Consider the following 17,851-nt stretch of genomic DNA (forward strand, 5'->3'; position numbering starts at 1 on the left):
GAAGAGATCTATCCATGGTCTCGTCGCATACTGCAGTGGAGAGATGTACTTTGTGCACTCTCATGATGCCACTGAGAGTGGCAAGTCCGCCGATGTCCTCTCTGCAGAGTGGACAGCGGCCATAGAAACCATCAGTGAGCAACACGTGGTGGCCTTTGTCACAGATGGGGAGGCATCAAACAGGGCAGCAACAACTATCATAGAGGGCCACTATCCGCATGTGACAGTGTGCTTTTGCATGGCACACTGCTTGAGCAACCTTCTAAAAGACATCGGCAAGCTAGACTGGATTGCTCCAGTCATTGCTGATGCAGTGAAGATGGTTACTTTCATCAACAATCACAACTTGGTTCGGAGTGAGTACCTCAAGAGGTCGGGCGGCAAAGTGCTTCTAAAGTATTTAGATACCCGCTTCGCATTCAACTTTCTTCTTGTGCGCAGGTTGTCTGAATGTCAAAATGCGGTCCGACAGGTCTTCATCAGTTATGAGTTCACCACCTCCCCCTATGCAAAGACAGTTGCAGGGATTTTGTGCAAGGATAAGGCAGAGGATCTTGAGTTCTGGAAGGAGCTCAAGAGTCTAGACGCACAGGTAAAACCGGTGGTTCATTTGCTTCGAGTTCTGGATGGCATGGATCCTTGCATTGGCAAGATTTATGAGGCAATGGACCGCATGATTGAGCAGCTTGCACAGCTTGAGCCGAACGCAGAGCGATATGAGGAGATCCATGCGCTTTGCAACTCGAGGTGGAATTCATATGCCTCTCCTTTACACGGGGCAGCGTACATGGTGGATCCAGAGTTCGAAGGTGCAGGGCAAGAGACAGATAGGGAAGTCATGAACCAATTTACAGAGATCTTAAACAAGATGGTCCTAGACAGAGATGGGCGACGCATTGTCAGAGATCAGCTGAGACAGTACAGAGAGATGCGGGGGTCATTTGGCAGTCCAGATGCTCAGATTGATCGCAGGAAAATAGGTTCAGTGCTTTGGTGGGAGGACTATGGCTATGATGGCCCTGAGCTTCAGAGATTGGCGATCCGTATTCTCAGCCAGTCAGTTAGTACCTCATGCTTGGAGCAATTGTGGAGTACCTTTAGCCACATTGCTTCCAAGAAGAGGAATCGGCTTGGAGTGGAGAAGGCCAATGATCTTGTCTTCGTCAGCGCAAATTTGAAAATGCTTTGCAAGAGTACAGACAAATAGACAAATCCTTTTACACAGTGGGAGATGGAGCAAGAGGCTTCTCAGGCGGGTGGAGATGCACATCCACCAACACCAGGTACTTCATCTGTGGCTGAGATCGAGCCGGACCTAGACCTCGATGATGAGGAATGGGAGGATGTGCATGATTTACAGCCGGCTACTACGGATTGGGAGGCCTCTCAGGCTAGTGGCTCGAGTCTTGAGTCTTTGCCATTTATCCTTACCTTTTTGTATGGCTTCTTGAGCCTTGCCCTCTTTGCCATTTGTAGCTACTAGCATCTTTATGGTATTTGTCACCTTCAGTCTTTTAGTATTGTGGTCACTGAAGTCTGGTTTGAACTTTGCCCCCCTTTGGTTTTTTTGTAGCACCTTGGCCGCTAGTGGCCCTTGAGGCTTGTTACTATGTTAGCCATAATTAATTCCAAAGTGTTATCTCTGACTACTACTCTTGCAATTATTTGAGAGCATTGTGTATGTACTATGGGCATTGTGTTTGCTCATTGTTGTTCATCTGGCTATGTACTTTGGGCGCCTCACATCCCAATCAAGTTATAATAAGGTTAAATGGTCTTCGAATCGTGTTTTTTGCGGGTCAGCGAGCAAGGGTAAGCGCGCGAACCAGTTGGGGAGGGGGAGCGATGGCGCGAGGGAATGGAACGGCAGTGCTCGCAGTGGCGAGCAGGCGAGGAGGGAGGAGCGTGCGCAGGAAGGGGGGGGGGGGGGGGGGGGGGGGGCGCTCAGGCGATGGGAAGCGAAGCAGCAGCAACGAGCGATCCGTTTCTATCGGTTTCTCTACTGTATGACTTTATGAACGGTATTTACGAAATTGAATAATGATTGATTTGTACTCTCTCATTTGACTTGTTTGAGTGCAGGAACTGAAAGACGAAATGACTGCAACATTTCGGTCTCATAAATCTCTATAGACATGATCGCAATAAGGATTGGTTAATCGCGGATCAGTGAGGTCCGGAATGGATTTAGATGTGATTACTAAATACGTTGCTGGCAGTCATGGCTTGAGATTTGGAATAAATTTTTCTGTGATTTGTCATGTGATGTCCTGTGATGTGACTGTCATTTTGTGCAAGTGCTAGATGTGTCGTGTCTAGTGCGTCGGTGCTAATAGTCAATGTCTACTAAGACGGTTTATGGCCTTTGTCTGTTTTGTAGGCGTAATCGAGGGCGATTACAATTCTTTCAAGAGGGGGGTATGTCATGAATTGGTGACGTGGCAGTGCTCGGACACACACACACACACACACACCCACGTGGCTGACAGTACGGATCTCCGCAATGCATGTTGACTGGCTGACATGGCAGTGCATACGGAATCCCGGAAAAAGCATTGACTGTACGGACTGTACTGTACGGAATTCCGCGATTTTCACTGTTGCTTTTGGACAGCGCTAGATTTTGGGAGCCATTGCTTTCAGACTTTAATGCTTTTGGGGCTCTGCTTTTAGCAACCCTTTTAACTTATAAATTGAACCCAAGGGGTTCACTCTGCAGAGCATTTGGACGCAGAATCTGAGAGCGAGCACCCACGGGCAATTGTACTTTGCTCAAAGGTTAATACAAAAGAAATACCGAAAGGGGCGCCAATCTTTGGGGCCAGTATCTCTTGGCACGAAACTATGCCGGGCTGATCGACTCTCTTTTGATCTGTGAAGTATTTTGAAGTGAATCTCTGTTGTGTCGCGGTAGAAGCTTGACTTGGGGTGTCTAAGTTTGTTACCCTCACCAATTGACGACTCCTTTATGGGGTTTTATTACATAGAAGACTCATTTTTTGACAAAGACACGCGTAGCTACAAAGGTACAACCAAGCAAATAGTTAACGCTTTTATGTTTTTGTAAGAGCCCCGTGCAACTAAGAGTGATGGTTTGTTCTTCAATACTTAAAGAACTTGAAAAAATAATTAATCACAACACTTCAAAGAGATAAGAGACAGAATGTCACGGGAACGGGCACGGGCACGGGCACGACGTGCCAATGGAAAAGAACAGACTAAACAACTTTAAGCACTTCAAATAACAACTGAACATGAAAGAGATGCACGACACACGAGACGGGGAGTGGCGGAGTTCCACCCCAAGAGAGCACTGACCCCAAACCTTGGCGTCCCTTTTGGTATTTCTTTGTATTGCTTGAACACAGTATAACTCCCATGGCTCTGCTCTGTATCTCCCGCGAGCAGATTGCCAGAGTGAGAGCCAATGGGTCATATTTAAAGGGCCTTGACCTCTAAAAGCAGTTCACATGAAAAGCATCAAATCCAAAAGCAGCTAGCGCTTTTGCGGAAATTTGTACAGTTGCCACGTTAGCACTTGCCAGCGAAAAACATGGAAATCCGTTCAGTTGCCACGGTAGCATGTCAGTGCAAAAATTTGGATCTTCCGTACAATTGCGCCACGTCATCAGTTGATGGCAAGAGACTTTGTGTATGTGTGTGTGGTCCTGCTTTATTTTAATGTCTTTAGGTTGCTTGGGCCCCATCAAACGGGGTCCCATAAGTTGGGTGGAACTTTTTCTAAAAATAGGCCACTCGGCAAGACTTTGCAAGTTGGTAAAACTTTTTCTGATGCTTCTTCACTTAGGGTTTAGGCCCCTCGGCTGGCATCTGTAGGTTGGCTCCGTTCTTAAGTGGCTTGACACGTCAGCAATTTGTGACACAGAATGAGGTTTTAAGATGGGCAAACACCACCCCACCCCCCCCGTCCCCGCCCCCCCCCCCCCTCCCCGCCCCGCCCCGCCCCACCCTAGAAGGAAATATATTTTAGCTTAATCCAAGAACCTTAGGATTGAGCTCAGTTACTGTCACAAAGTGATGATGTGGCTATGGACAACAGAAACCCTAAATTCTTGTAAACCCTAATTTTTTCCAAAAACCCAAATTTCCAGAAATCGCGGAGGCTATTAAATTTTTTTTTTTGGAAAATGATGAGCGACGCAAATTTTGCTTTTTCTCTACAATATGAGAAAGAGAGAGAGAGCAATTGCTTTTGATTTGAAGCTTTTGGGGCTCTGCTTTTGGGCATCCCTTGTAACCTTTAAATTAGTGGTGAGGGCCTCACTTCTCAGGGCATTTGGACGGAGAGTCTGAGAGTGAAACCCTAGCCACTCTCTTGTACTTTGATCAAATTAATATAAAAAGAAAGACCGAAAGGGGCGCCAGTCTTTGGGGCCAATATCTCTAGGCACAGAACTCCACCGGGCCAGTGCAAATCTATTGTGATCTGTGAATTGTTTTGAAGTGGTTATTTGGTGCTGTCGCGGTTGATTCTTGACTTGGAGTGTCCAAGTCTGTTACAGTGGTATCAGAGCACAGCCGATTTCTCTTCTACGAGAAATCTGATTCCCAATTTTTTTTTTCCCGCGGCACCTATGGCTTCATGCAAGGATCAGTCGACTTCCTCTGCATCTGGAGATGCGAGCTGGGATCACAACGAAGATTCAGGCAGAGAGTATGGCCCGCCTCGGCCTACTCAGGCGGAGCAAAGAGAGATGGAGCGTCGTCAGTTGATCGGCGATGCAACGAAGATAATGCCCAATTTTGCGAAGGACCCGAAGATGGCAAAATATATGAACCAGACCTCTTTGGAAGAGGTACAGGCGGAGTGGCAGAGAACCACAACACCTCTCCCGAATTGCTTAGCTTTTTGACGCGCAAAAGAAAGCCAAAAAGCACGGAAAAAAAGCAAAAGAAAAGCGCTGACTTCCCAGGATATTTGGGTCGTCAGTCGACTTTTGACAAAGCAAAGACACAGAAGAAGCGTGTTCGATTTGAAGGAGTACCCAATTCTTCTTCTTCTTCCTCTCTGACAGTTCTTCTAGCTCTTCAGATTCGAGCGAAGAAGACAGAAAAGGTAAAAAGCAAAGCAAGAAACAAAGCTTCGGAAAGGGCAAGACAAAGGCAAAGAAGGCTACATCTCGCCCAGAGACTGACAATTCTACTGAGGACTCGTCTACAGACAGCTCAGATTCCGATGACGGAAAGTTTTATGCGAACAAGAAGAATTTTTACAAAGCTAACCAGTATGACTTTCTCGAAGATAAAAGCAAGAAAGTCCGAGAGTTTAAGGAAGGTGGCCACTCGATCAAGTTTGATACTTTTTCAGGATACTCAGATGCTTCGAAGGCTTTGTCTTTTATACAGCAGTTTGACATCGCTTTCGCGGGAGGACGCTATTCAGAGCACTCCAAGATTTGGAGAGCTGCCTCTTACTTTAAGAGGAATGCTCGTACTTGGTGGTCCACGCTTCTTTTAAACAAGACTGCGCCAGTTAAATGGTTGAAATTTAAGAAGCTTTTTATTTCTTCTTGGTTGACGCAAGAATATGAACGAGATATACGAGCTGCTTGGAACCATCTTCGGATGACCAAGAAAGATACAATCAATGCTTATTGTGAAAGATTCAGGAGCTCTTTTCTACCCGCCTCTTCATTTAAGAAGATCTCATTCAGAGAACAGATTGAGCGGTTTACCTTGGGTCTACCTACAGAGATCCGAGATCACTGCTTGGAACAGAAGTCAGCTTCTATTCAGGAGTTGATGAGTCATGCGAAGCGGGGCTTCCCCATTCACTCTGGCAGTCTGACCTACCCCACTTCAAAGGCCATGACACAACGAGCCGAACAGACTTCTGGGAATGAAAGTAGAAGGAAAAAGAGCAACCTAGAGAAGAAGGATGCACAACCCAAGCTTACTCCTCAGGAGAAAGCTCGCTTCATTAGAGAGGGAAAGTGCTTTGGATGCGGGGAACATGGACATATCTCCGCGAAGTGCCCTAAAAAGGCACAGAAAGAACAGAATGATAAGAACGACGACAGGCCTGAGAGTTCGAGAGCAGCTGAGGAATGTGGCAGAAAAGGCAGATAGAAAAGCAGAACTGGTACCACATGGCGTGGGACTTGCACCCAATCAAATGAATGTAAGTACAAACTGTGCCGCTTTTTGGGGCATCAGGAAGCTCTTTTGAAGGAGCCAAGGCCAACTTCTTTTCACTTGGAATTGGCGGTCGATTTGGAATTACGCCCGACAGATTGACGCCACAGGCGGAGGTAGTTCGACTGGCACCCGGATGGGATGTTGCCATTACACCGAGCATTGGCAAACTTCGTCTGCAATGACAGGGGTGTTCAGGGCACGCGAGTGACGTTCTACTCGGAATCCCTTGGTACCACTAGAACTACGCCGTGGTTGACTAACGGGCCGAGAAAGCGACTTTGATAAATGAAGGGCTTAGAGATTGTACTTGATGAACTTCGGTTTCTTACTCATTCTTTTGGGAGAGAACTGAACGATGGATAAAGGTTGAATATGTTTTGACATGATCAAAAGAACGCCAAGATTTTTCTCCACACTCATGCCGATTGCTTTTCAGAGGGCCTAAAGATCAAACCATTGATCTGATACCTGGAAGCACGCCACCGAATCGGCCACCTTACCGTGTGAGCCGAGTACAGAACGAAAAGATTATGAACCCAGTGAAAGACCTCTTGGAAAAGTGTCTTGTCTAGCCTAGTACTTCACCATATTGCTCTCCAATGTTGTTGGTTTTGAAGAAAGACGGATCTTGGAGAATGTGCATCGATTATAGCACTCTCAACGAAATCACCATCAAGAACAGATTTCCGATTCCTAGGATCGATGATATACTCGACAGGTTACAGGGATACTTGTGCTTTAGCAGGATTGACTTGAAGAGTGGATATCATCAGATCAGGATAGCGCCAGGAGATGTCTACAAGACAGCTTTTTGGACGACTTTTGGGTTATTTGAGTTTTTGCTGATGCGTTTTGGCTTAACCAATGCTCCTGCAACATTTAACCGAATGATGGACAGGATTTTTTGCGAGTACAGGCTATTTCTTGGCACTTTCTTTGACGACATCATTGTTTTCTCCAAGAATGAGGCAGAACACAGAGATCATCTGCTTCAAGTCTTTCAGGCATTACGAGATCACAAGTTAGTGATTAATGCAAAGAAAAGTGATTTTTTCCTACCAGAGATGCACTGTTTTGGACACAGTGTGTCAGCAGCAGGAGTGCAAATGGACCCGGCCAAGATAGAGACTATCTGTGATTGACCCGATTTGAGAAATGTCCATGAAGTTAGAAGCTTCTTAGGATTGTGTTCGTACTACAGGCGGTTCATACGAAAGTTTGCAGAGGTTGCTTCCCCTTTACATATCTTGACACAGAAAGGAGTACCTTTTTCGTGGGGACCCACAGAGGTGATTGCATTCAGACATTGAAAGAGAAATTGACTACGGGACCTATTTTGACTTTGCCGGACTTGCAGAAGTCATTTGAAGTATATTGTGATGCTTGTGGTCGTAGTCTGGGTACGGTCTTGATGCAAGAAGGCCATGTCATAGCTTACGAGAGCCGTTTGTTCTCTAGGCCGGAGATGACAGTTCATTATGAGAAAGAGCTTTTGGCGGTTATCCATGCTCTTACTCAGTGGCGGCATTAGCGGATTTTACTGTCTTTACAGACCATCAAAGGTTGCGCTACTTCTTGTCACAGAAGCAGCTTTCGGAAAAGCAGATGCGGTGGGCGAACATCTTGTCACATTTCCACTTCCAGATTGTCCATGTGCAGGACAGAAGAATGTGGTGGCAGATGCTTTGTCTCGGAAGCCGTTGGTTCTGGCTATTTCCGCGATACATCATAGGAGCTTCGAGGATACGGTCGATCAGTATGCCACAGATTCAGATTTTGCAGATATTTTCACACGGATACAGGATGGGGAGACAATAGTCGATACTCCTTTCAGGAAGGCTACTTGATGAGAAAGACTATGTTGTGCGTTACACAACAGTTGAGGGAAAAGGTTTATAACTGAATGCCACTGTCCACCTTTTATGGGTCACTGCGGCATTGCTACCACCATGAAGGGGATAGAGAGAGACTTCTTTTGGCCGAGACTCAAAAAGGATGTGGAAGAGTTGTGCGCAGTATGCCAGAAGGTCACGTTTGACAGGCATAAGGCACAAGGATTGTTACAGCCTTTACCCATACCCACCCGCCCTTGGAAAAGTATTGAAATGGATTTCATTTTTGATCTCCCGAGAACACAGAATGATCATGATGATTTTACGATTACATGGCGCGTCTGAGACAATTGTCTCCGATAGAGACCCCATATTTATGAGTTTGTTTTGGAAGGCAATTTGGGAGAACATTGACACGCAGTTGCAGTTCTCGTCATTGTTCCACTTGCAGATTGACGGGCAATTTGAGATTGCCAATTCAGTGATTTTAAATTTATTGAAGTCTTGTATCTCGGATCAGAAGACTCAATGGAAAAAGAACTTACCTTTGGTGGAATTTGCCTACAATAACACGATACACTCTTCCACGGGGAAGAGGCCATGTGAGATTGTTGAAAGTGCATCCCTTGTAACCTTTAAATTAGTGGTGAGGGCCTCACTTCTCAGGGCATGTGGACGCAGAGTGTGAGAGTGAAACCCTAGCCACTCTCTTATACTTTGATCTGATTAATATAAAAAGAAATACCGAAAGGGGCGCCTGTCTTTGGGGCGAATATCTCTAGGCACGGAACTCCGCCGGGCCAGTGCAAATCTATTGTGATCTGTGAATTGTTTTGAAGTGGTTATTTGGTGTTGTCGCGGTTGATTCTTGACTTGGAGTGTCCATGTCTGTCACAGTTACAATCAACTCGAGTTTAAGTAGACTCATACTCGTAGATCATGCAAGATTTCATGTGCACATGCATAAAAACAAACAACATAAAGATGATTCTACTATATTACAAAGAGAAAATTGAGTTGCTTCTTGGGATAGAACATTAGTCCATCTTCCTGGTTGCATTCATTGGTGAGAGAAAGAGCTCATTTGAGAGTAGAGCTGAATTTTTAATTTGATGTCATGTGCACATGGCTCTACGTGCCACGTGGACATGCTTCATCGACTGCTATCCCTTTACTTGTGCTGAAGAGGATATACCCACAACTAAACTGTGCAATCCATATCTAATGCACAACATAACACCAATACTCAAGGTAAGAGTAAAGGAACCGCCTAGAGGAACTGCAACATACCCACGAAGATTGGAATGGGTTGCCGTAAGGTTGTGATGATTATGATAGAGTCGAATGGAGTAATCTTGAAAACTGATCATTCAATCATACTGATAAAGCCAAGCCTGCCTAAGGATCATGTCATAATGTGACAATGGCATGATCGAGAAATTTAATTCATCTTGGTAGTTTTGAATTTGAAAGTGTAGTTGTTGAACCTTTTTGTTGCATCGTAGAAATGAGCTATTTGCAAGTTCCACTTGAAAGGCTTCCACACTATGCTGAGTTTGGAGTCGCAGCTTACTAACCAGAGAAGTACCCATAAAGTTGATGGAGCATCCACTATCCACAAGCACATTGATGGGGTTCTTGCCGATAAATCCAAGCAAACTAAGAACCTGATTGGATAGATTGATGGACACTGAAGTATGGTTGTGGGCATTAAGTGAAGAGGACGCGTACACGGATGCGTGCACGCGCGGTGCGGCGTGCATGTGGGAAGGAGAGAGTACACCGTGTGTGGGTGGAGCAAGACTCTATTATGAGTTGCCCTTTATTCTTTGTATATGTACACAAGAATAAGTTATCAGTGGGCGAGCACCCATAGCCTGGGCGGCCGGGCAAGGCACAGACGCCTATACCCCTACAATCTCCCACTTAAAAGGCGCATGTGTCGGTAAGTGGGTCCTACTAGCTAAACTACTAGTATGTACAAGAAAACAGGTGAGAGACTCTCTCAACCTATGCCCACTGGCTCGCTCAGTCGATCTACATAGAGCTGTATTGGCTCTGGTGGTAGGCGAGCATGCGTACCCACGCTAGAGCCTGCATGTAAATCTCGCAAACTACTCTGTATGGTCTGCAATACTGCAAAACTCCACTATGCATCATGCTAATGTCAGTCATCGCACGATTGACAATCCCTGCTGCAAATGCTCCCACTGCAGTTGCTAGATCGGCCTCGACACTAACAAGTCGAACATGAGACGCTCGAACGCTGACGAAATCTTCACAAACCTGGCTGTACTTGCTCCAGTGCGCTATCTGTAATCATTGCATCATCAGGACTACCCATCGCGTATGGATGTTTCAACATCGACACTGGGAAACTTACGTCCCTGTTATCCATAGGCAAAATTGTGCATCCTGGCACCAACTCATCAACCTCTAACATGAGCATATCAAAAAACTCCATGTCTGTCAGCTCTGTCTTTGTCTCTAGGGAGTAGACCTGCTCTACCTCTGCTTGCACAAACTCCATGTCTGTCAGCTCTGTCTTTGTCTCTAGGGAGTAGACCTGCTCTACCTCTGCTTGCACAAACTCTGACAACACCTGCTGTGTCTCACTAGAGCACTGTCGCTCTATCTTTGCTCTGCAGAGTCTACTAGCATGTCCTGCACAGCTAAAAGCTCTGTCTCGTGAGCATGGTGGAGCTCACCTGCGAAAGAGACACGTCTTGTCTCTTACTCAAAGCATGCCAACAACAAAACTGAGACTATGCCGTTTCAAACCTCAGACACATGCATAGGATATACCAGGCCACTGCGGGCTCCTCTGGCAATCATTAGTGAACCGCAATGCATCTGGAAAAATTGCTCTCTAAGCTGTATTCGACAACCAAAGTCTACTAACCGTCTCACTGTGGAGGACACACACTATATTCCAGACCAATTCCAGAGGAGTCATTTGAACCCTTTGGATGGAATCAAATACTGGCGACTCTTGATGTCTGCGTAAACGAGGTGACACGTCTCGTGCACCCTCTATGTCAAATGCCGAACCATCGGCCAAGTGTAGACAACCAAAACTCCCACTAGAGAAGGTGCTAAACCAGTCATGATGCTGTATGACATGGAAAACTGCATCCTCATCTAGCAACCAACGTGGAGAAGTGTCACTGCTCAATGACATGTAATCAGGAGGAATGCTAAAGGCAAATGTGACATCACCGTCACTGGCATATGAAGCCACTGCTCTAGCATGTGTCAAACCTTATGTGCATCTCGCATACATCTCTGCTGCCGTCTCATATGTCTGAAACAATGGCGCCTAATGTACCCTGTGTGACCACAATGCCAACAACGCAAGTATCGACAAGAATGAGACCGCCGTCTCTCACTGTTACACATATCTGCCGCCATAGGTGAATGCCAAAATGGAAACAAAAGTGGGAGATAACTCGACCACTACACAATCATAGAAAACATGATCAAACGCATCAAAACCGATGCTCATGTATGCATAAAACAACTCCACAATCTGCTAACTGTAAGCATATAATCTGGGACAAACTGCTTATGTCACAAACTGTTGACGTGTCAAAGCCCTGAAGAATGGAGCCAACTTGCAGATGCCGGCCGAGGGGCCTAAACGCTAAGAAGAACAAGTAACAGAAGAAGTCCTACCAACTTATGGGGACCCCGTCTGATAGGGCCCCAGTGACATAAAGGAAGTAAAATAAAGCAGGACCCACACACACACACACAACATAAAACTGATGACATGGCAGTTGTATGGATGCTCCGCGTTTTTTGTGACTGTTGATGTGGCAATTGTGAATTCTACGTTCATCCTTCAAACGTGCAATCAGCTCATCATCCTTTGTTGACTCTAGTTGAGACTTTATCCGACTACACACAACACATTTGGAGAACTCACTTGTTTTTTACAAGGTCACATTAGAAAACTCTGTATTCCAAACAGAATCATACCCTCGAGTGTTTTATTGACATCATGTGCTAAAAGTTTGTTCAATCTGTTCTTTTCTATTGGCATGTGGTGCCCGTCAGCTTAACCCAGCGTAAAGCGCATAACCATATACGCATGTAGAGAGCAAACTAGCTCAAAACGCATCCCACTGCAAAAGTTTGCAAAAAACCTGTGAAATCTGTGACTGGCAAAGTCTGTAGCCACACTAGCATACGTAATCCTCACTCCTGCGAGAGTGGGTACAAGAACACCAAACTGTGTCCAAGCTGACAAAACCTTTCAAAGTGGGAATCCAACTCGAAACGCCTTCGTACTTTGTTGCCCAAATCTACCAAAAACTCTCAAACCACAAGCTCTGCACAAGCTGAAATTGTATCTTCAACTCAAAATTTATGCACTTAACTTCGAGCACCTGCCGTGCTTCCAAACATGCATCAAACTCGCACACTATGCGAAAACAAAAAACCTGTAATTTTTGTATACAGTCAGTCCGAGCTGAATATCAGCAAAACGATGAATAATTTGCAAAAAGTTTCTTTTGTAAAGTTGTAGACCACGCCGAAACGGATGGGCAATGCGGGCAGAATATTCAGAGCTGTCTTCTACAAGGAGAAAAACGAATCTGAAAATAGTTCTGCTGCGCACAAAGTTTTTAGGGCAGCACCTTCACTTACACACAATCTTTCACGCTGTCTTCTAGGATTTCACAAGAGCATACATCACTCTCAGTTGAGCTCATAAGCTCCCATTGCATTCTCACAAAGCTTTCGAGATTTCTTGATCTCTCCACCGCCGCCAAGCTCAAGCCGCCATAGCTGAGCTCCGTCGCTTCTGTCCGGTTGGGAAGCTGTCGCGCACGCCTCGCCAAAGCTCTGATACTAGTTGAAGAGTGCGTGTACGTGCGTGCGTGGTGTGGTGTGCGTGTGGGAAGGAGAGTCTTGCTCCACCCACACACTGTGTACTCTCTCCTTCTCTCCTTCCCACACGCTTGCAGTGTGTGGGTGGAGTAAGACTCTACTATGGGTTGCCCCTTATTCTTTGTATATGTACACAAGAATAAGGTGATAGTGGGCGGGCGTCCATAGCCTGGGCGCACAGACTCCTATACCCCAACATTAAGCATCAAAGCACAAACAACACGAACTGCTTGCTTGCCTTACCATTTGAACGTGTCTCCATGTTGGAATTCTGGCGATGGTTAGAGAGATTAGGATGCCTTGGGCATTCATATCACTTGTGCAGCCCATAACAAATGGTACATAATCCTGGACGGCTAGAGTGAGAGGTGGAGGGAACTGATAAGAAGCTTGTTGCCCTTATGTCGAAAATCATGGCGGTCACCTTGTCGATGACTCATCCGAGATGAGTCTTGATTCCAATTACTGTTGGAAGAGAATCCTGCATGAGAAGCGAATGATTTTTTTCCTGAAAATTGTTGTCTAGAAGATTGAGAGCTTTAAAATGGGCGCAGACTTTGGCTATAGCGTCCTTTGCGATCACGCTGTGAAGAACAAGCGCTCTTGGAAGATCGATCACCGGGAAGAAAGTTCCTTGTAGGGCGTTGATTATCGCCAAGACGTTCCACAAAGGCGATTGAAACATCGCTTGTCTATGAAACTATGTAGTTTGTCAGAGAGGCTGAGATTCTCTATCTCCAAAGATTTTTGAAACTCTGTGATATATGCAGCCAAGGAACCAGTTTGGCGAGAGAGGACCGAGCATGGAAATCTGCATTAGCTGGTTCAAACGCCTTATAGAGAAGCTGAAGTTCACGATTGTCTACCTCAGCAGTTGGGTCCGGTTCTTTGTGTTTGTCCACAGAAGCTTCGGAAGAAGATGGCGGAGAAGCCATAGGAGGAATTTGAGAAGTAGTATGGTGAGTTCATGAAGAGGTTTACATCTGCAACTGCTCCACGCGAGTGTTGATTGCTAGGCTTGTTGAAAGTGATGCCATTTTCTCCTTGAGAACAGCAAGAGCGTCCTTTGGTTGGCCATCGCCGTCTTGAGATCTTGGCATGGCCAATTCTCAAAGAGAATAACGAGGGGAGGCTGGCGAGGTGTGTGGCAGTGTGAGGAACAAAAAGTGACACCCACCTGCATGTACGTTGGGGAAAGGGGTGCCGTCAAGGTGAAGGGGTGCCTGCATACTGGCTTGGGGACCTTTCGTGTGAAGAGGTGTGTGTGCAAGCACGAAGGGACACAACCCGATGAAGAGGTATCCGAAGAGGCTACGGAAAGGGAGTTTCTTCACATTCATCGGGTACGCCACACACACACGTGTGTGTCTTTGTATTGTAGATGTGTAGTTGAGAAGAAAATATTTAATTACCTCATACTCGTAGGTGTGTATGTACTATCTTTCTTTTGATTCCATGCAACTCTGGGAGAGGGAGAGGCTGAGAATGTAGCGGTGAGGGTGAGAGGCTCAGAACCGTTGGGTCCCGGGATTTTTTTAACCACTGTGAGGATTTGTGTCCTAATTCTAGTACGTCATACTTATTTACTATGTTTCTGAACAAAACTTGAAAAGATAACTCTTTTGACAAGAGACTTAGGAGACTGCGTGTTTGATTGATTGAAACTTTATACAACAAGCTCCTTGTGGAGACGAAGAGACATAAATGAAAAGGAACGTCTCATGGGGAATAGACATGAACGTCGACGTAGACACATTCTTTGGACCAATAGCTGCATCCATTGGGTGAAGGGGTGTGATAAGTTGTCGAAAGAGTGTGGCTTTTGATGATGAGGCATGCCTCTAGAGCTAAGTCGTGACCATCCAAGTGTAGGGGTACTCCTTGGCACGTCACTTCTCGTATGTGCAACCATGAGAAAGTGTATGATGTAATTAAGTCACAATCGTAACATTCACCGTACAAAATTGTGTGGGAAAGGAGGGCACATTCCCATCACATCGTTTACACAAGCTTTGCTATCCAAGATTTCCTTTTTAGCTATATATGTATTAGTGGACATGTAGATTTCACATTGTGAAGTTTCATCCTGGTTGCGAGCAGTCGATGTTGTGAAAAGGCAGTTGCTTGAGAAAGGCATAAGAAAGAAACTTATATTAAATGTGTCTAAAGGCCAATATGATCTATGAGACCATTAGTTACAAAACTTACAACAAGATTTCCAGATGAGAACAACATATGGAGAAAGAGGGATTCAATGAAAATCTGGCTGTCTTGGGAAATCCTAGAGATGTTTCCTAAGCCATACCAGAGTTTCTGGATGGCAGCTGAGTCCTTTCTATATTCTGGCTGGTGGCCATATCTGGTATTCTTGTTCACCATACAAACATGTGTGGAAGGGAGGGCACATTCCCATCATATCGTTTATACAAGCTTTGCTCTCCAAGCTTTCCGTTTTACTGCATGTTCACGTCGTATGTAGATTACCACTGCGAAGTTTCATATGGGTTGCGATTAGTTGATGTTGTGAAAACTTCAGTGGTGTGCATCATACAGTGCATGGCCTATCAAGTATTTTTTGGTGTATCATTTCTTTCTAGCTACTGCTTTTGTTTAGTGCTAGGCTTCATTATTGCTTGAGTCTGTGTGTATCATTGGAGTCATTACCAGTACCCTAACCTTCATGTTGATGTATGCTCATGTGTGCGTGTTTGGTGATTTGTGTTGGAAGCATCCATTTTGTCCGTAGTTCTAGACCCATTGTTGGACACTGATTGCGGTAGTGTGAATGTTGTATTTAGTCAATGCTCTGAATGATGGAGCTGACAGGAAAGAGGTAGACGTTTTAACTTTTTTTGTTCTTACGTATTATCTGTAGCATCTGCAAAAATATTCAAGCTCCTGAGTCTAACTCAACTGTGCTGCATCATGTATCGATCACTTTCCAGAATGTTGTAGTCTGGAACCTTTCCAGATGTTGTTGGGTACTTCTGCAGTGTGTCTCACCTGATGGTGCCAGCAAGTAATCAAAGATGCTCTGTTAATGTCCTTTCCCGCCTTTTCCAGAAGATGGTGGTGAAGAGGAAGAAGATGATTCCATCCATATCTTCACTGGTCACTCAGGTGTGCTTGTACTCCTGAACATTCCAAACCATGCATCTACACGATTTTACATTACTCACTCCTGTATGTATAGCTTTGAGCTTACAAGATCAAAAGTTTGCCTACAAATGTGTGTACGCACCGTGATGCATTTCTAGTATTATCGTTTTAAAAGACTCCTTTTTTGCAGAGTCAAACACACACATGCAGTCTTTATCCAACAAAAGAATTTGTTTATCATGCTTTTTGATTCTCTTTTGATGCTTTTGCTGCTATAGTCTTTAGATTGTCATTCATGGAGTAATTTTCTTTTAGTTTTTATCAAGCAAATGAAATCAATTCATATTAGAAAGCAAGAAGCACGTTTGTTAATTTGTCTGGATAGCACAGTCTCAAAACCTTGTGAGTCTCTCTGGATTTACTAATCTTGATTATATGCAAGGCAAGAATGACAGAGATGTTCTTGTCTGCATGGATGCATAACATGTGTGAAGCATCTGGATTGTTTGGAATGTGCAGTGACCTTTCTTTTTGCTTAGGCCCTGGTGTGTATACAGCTTAAAAATGGTTGATATTATTTTTGGAGCAGATTCGGTTTTTGCAGTGGCTTGCAGTCCTATAGACCCCAATATAGTGGCAACTGGTGGGGGTGATGATAAAGCTTACATTTGGAAGATAAGGGACAGTGCATCTCCTCTTGAGCTAAAAAGTGCGAGTTTTGCACCTCTTGAAATGAAGCTCACCAGAGCTCAAGGCTTGAGCCTTAAAGAGAGGTTTTTGCTTTGCAGATCACTCAGATTCAGTTGCGTCTTTGGCTTTCAGCAATGATGGGCATTTGCTTGCTTCTGGAGGCTTGGATGGGATTGTCAACATCTGGGAGACGTCAACAGGCTCTTTGAAGCATAAGCTGGAGGGTCCAAGTGCAGCAATCGAGGTGAGTTTCACACTCTAAGTCACCAGTTTAGGCCACACCTTAAAAAACACAACATTTTAAGAATGAAGCCAATGTTTAAAACTTACGTGAGAACCAAGATGGGCTGAGAATCCAGTGTGAGAATACGAGAAGCCATTTGGGGAAGAAGGTGCTCGTCTAAATGCCTAGTGAGCGAATTTTCGCACCACGACACTATATATCTCGGTGCCTTAACCTTGGGTGGTGGGATTGAGGGTGGACAGCCAATCATGCAGATCTCGATGCTGACGAACGGTGAAAAAAATGTCGTCGTATTGATTTATCCCCCTCATAATCCAGGTTTTAAACCCTCAACCTCCCTGCTGGCAGTCTGGTGCCCTATCCACGTGCCCGTTTGGGTTTCCTTGCTCCCCTTGCCACTACACTTTGCTATAAAGTAAACTGCCCCAGGAAAAAGTAAACTTAGAAAAAAAAATTAAACTTCGATCCATCTGACGGATCACAAGTGCCATGTAACTATGCCCCAGTTTAGTGACGATCCCAGACCCCATGGTATTGAGTGTTGAGGCAAGCTACCCTCTTCTACCTACCTCTATCCATGCTGGACAATTCTCTCTCTCTCTCTCTCTTTGCTTGACATTGATTCTATTTCCTCCACGTTGGTCAGAGACCTGCACACCCGTCTGTTGCACTAGTCTTTGCACTAGAGAGGGCATTACACACAGAGAGGTAACCAATCTCTCTCTCTCTCTCTCTCTCCCCCCCCCCCCCCCCCCCCCCCCCCCCCCCCCCCCCACCAATTGATAGGATGAGAACTGGGAGAGCATATGACCATGATGGCTTAGTGGCTGAGCATTTTATACATGCCAGGGACTTGGTCGCAGAGCTTTTTTAGCAGTAATGTTCAACCGTGCCATGTGTGAGGGCCTGCCTGATACTTGGAGGCTATCTA

At 45.3% G+C, this 17,851-nt stretch overlaps 1 protein-coding gene across 5 annotated transcripts in view; it reads left to right on the plus strand.

Annotated features, from left to right (window-relative positions):
• Positions 1 to 17,851, plus strand: part of LOC147434117 (transducin family protein / WD-40 repeat family protein) — a 112,448-nt gene that overhangs the window by 17,423 nt on the left and 77,174 nt on the right. For all 5 annotated transcript variants that reach the window (XR_015185341.1, XM_086490711.1, XM_086490712.1 and 2 more), the window contains exons 4-6: positions 15,951 to 16,007; positions 16,576 to 16,695; positions 16,775 to 16,920. Coding sequence is in view for 4 of the 5 variants with exons in the window: in XM_086490711.1 (XP_086346837.1) it covers positions 15,951 to 16,007; positions 16,576 to 16,695; positions 16,775 to 16,920 (323 nt within the window). In the remaining variant the exon portion in view is untranslated. The remainder of the gene's footprint in view (positions 1 to 15,950; positions 16,008 to 16,575; positions 16,696 to 16,774; positions 16,921 to 17,851) is intronic.

The sequence above is a fragment of the Adiantum capillus-veneris genome, chromosome 19 (assembly GCF_014529385.1).
Source record: "Adiantum capillus-veneris isolate H3 chromosome 19, ASM1452938v2, whole genome shotgun sequence".
NCBI classification, from domain to species: domain Eukaryota; kingdom Viridiplantae; phylum Streptophyta; class Polypodiopsida; order Polypodiales; family Pteridaceae; genus Adiantum; species Adiantum capillus-veneris.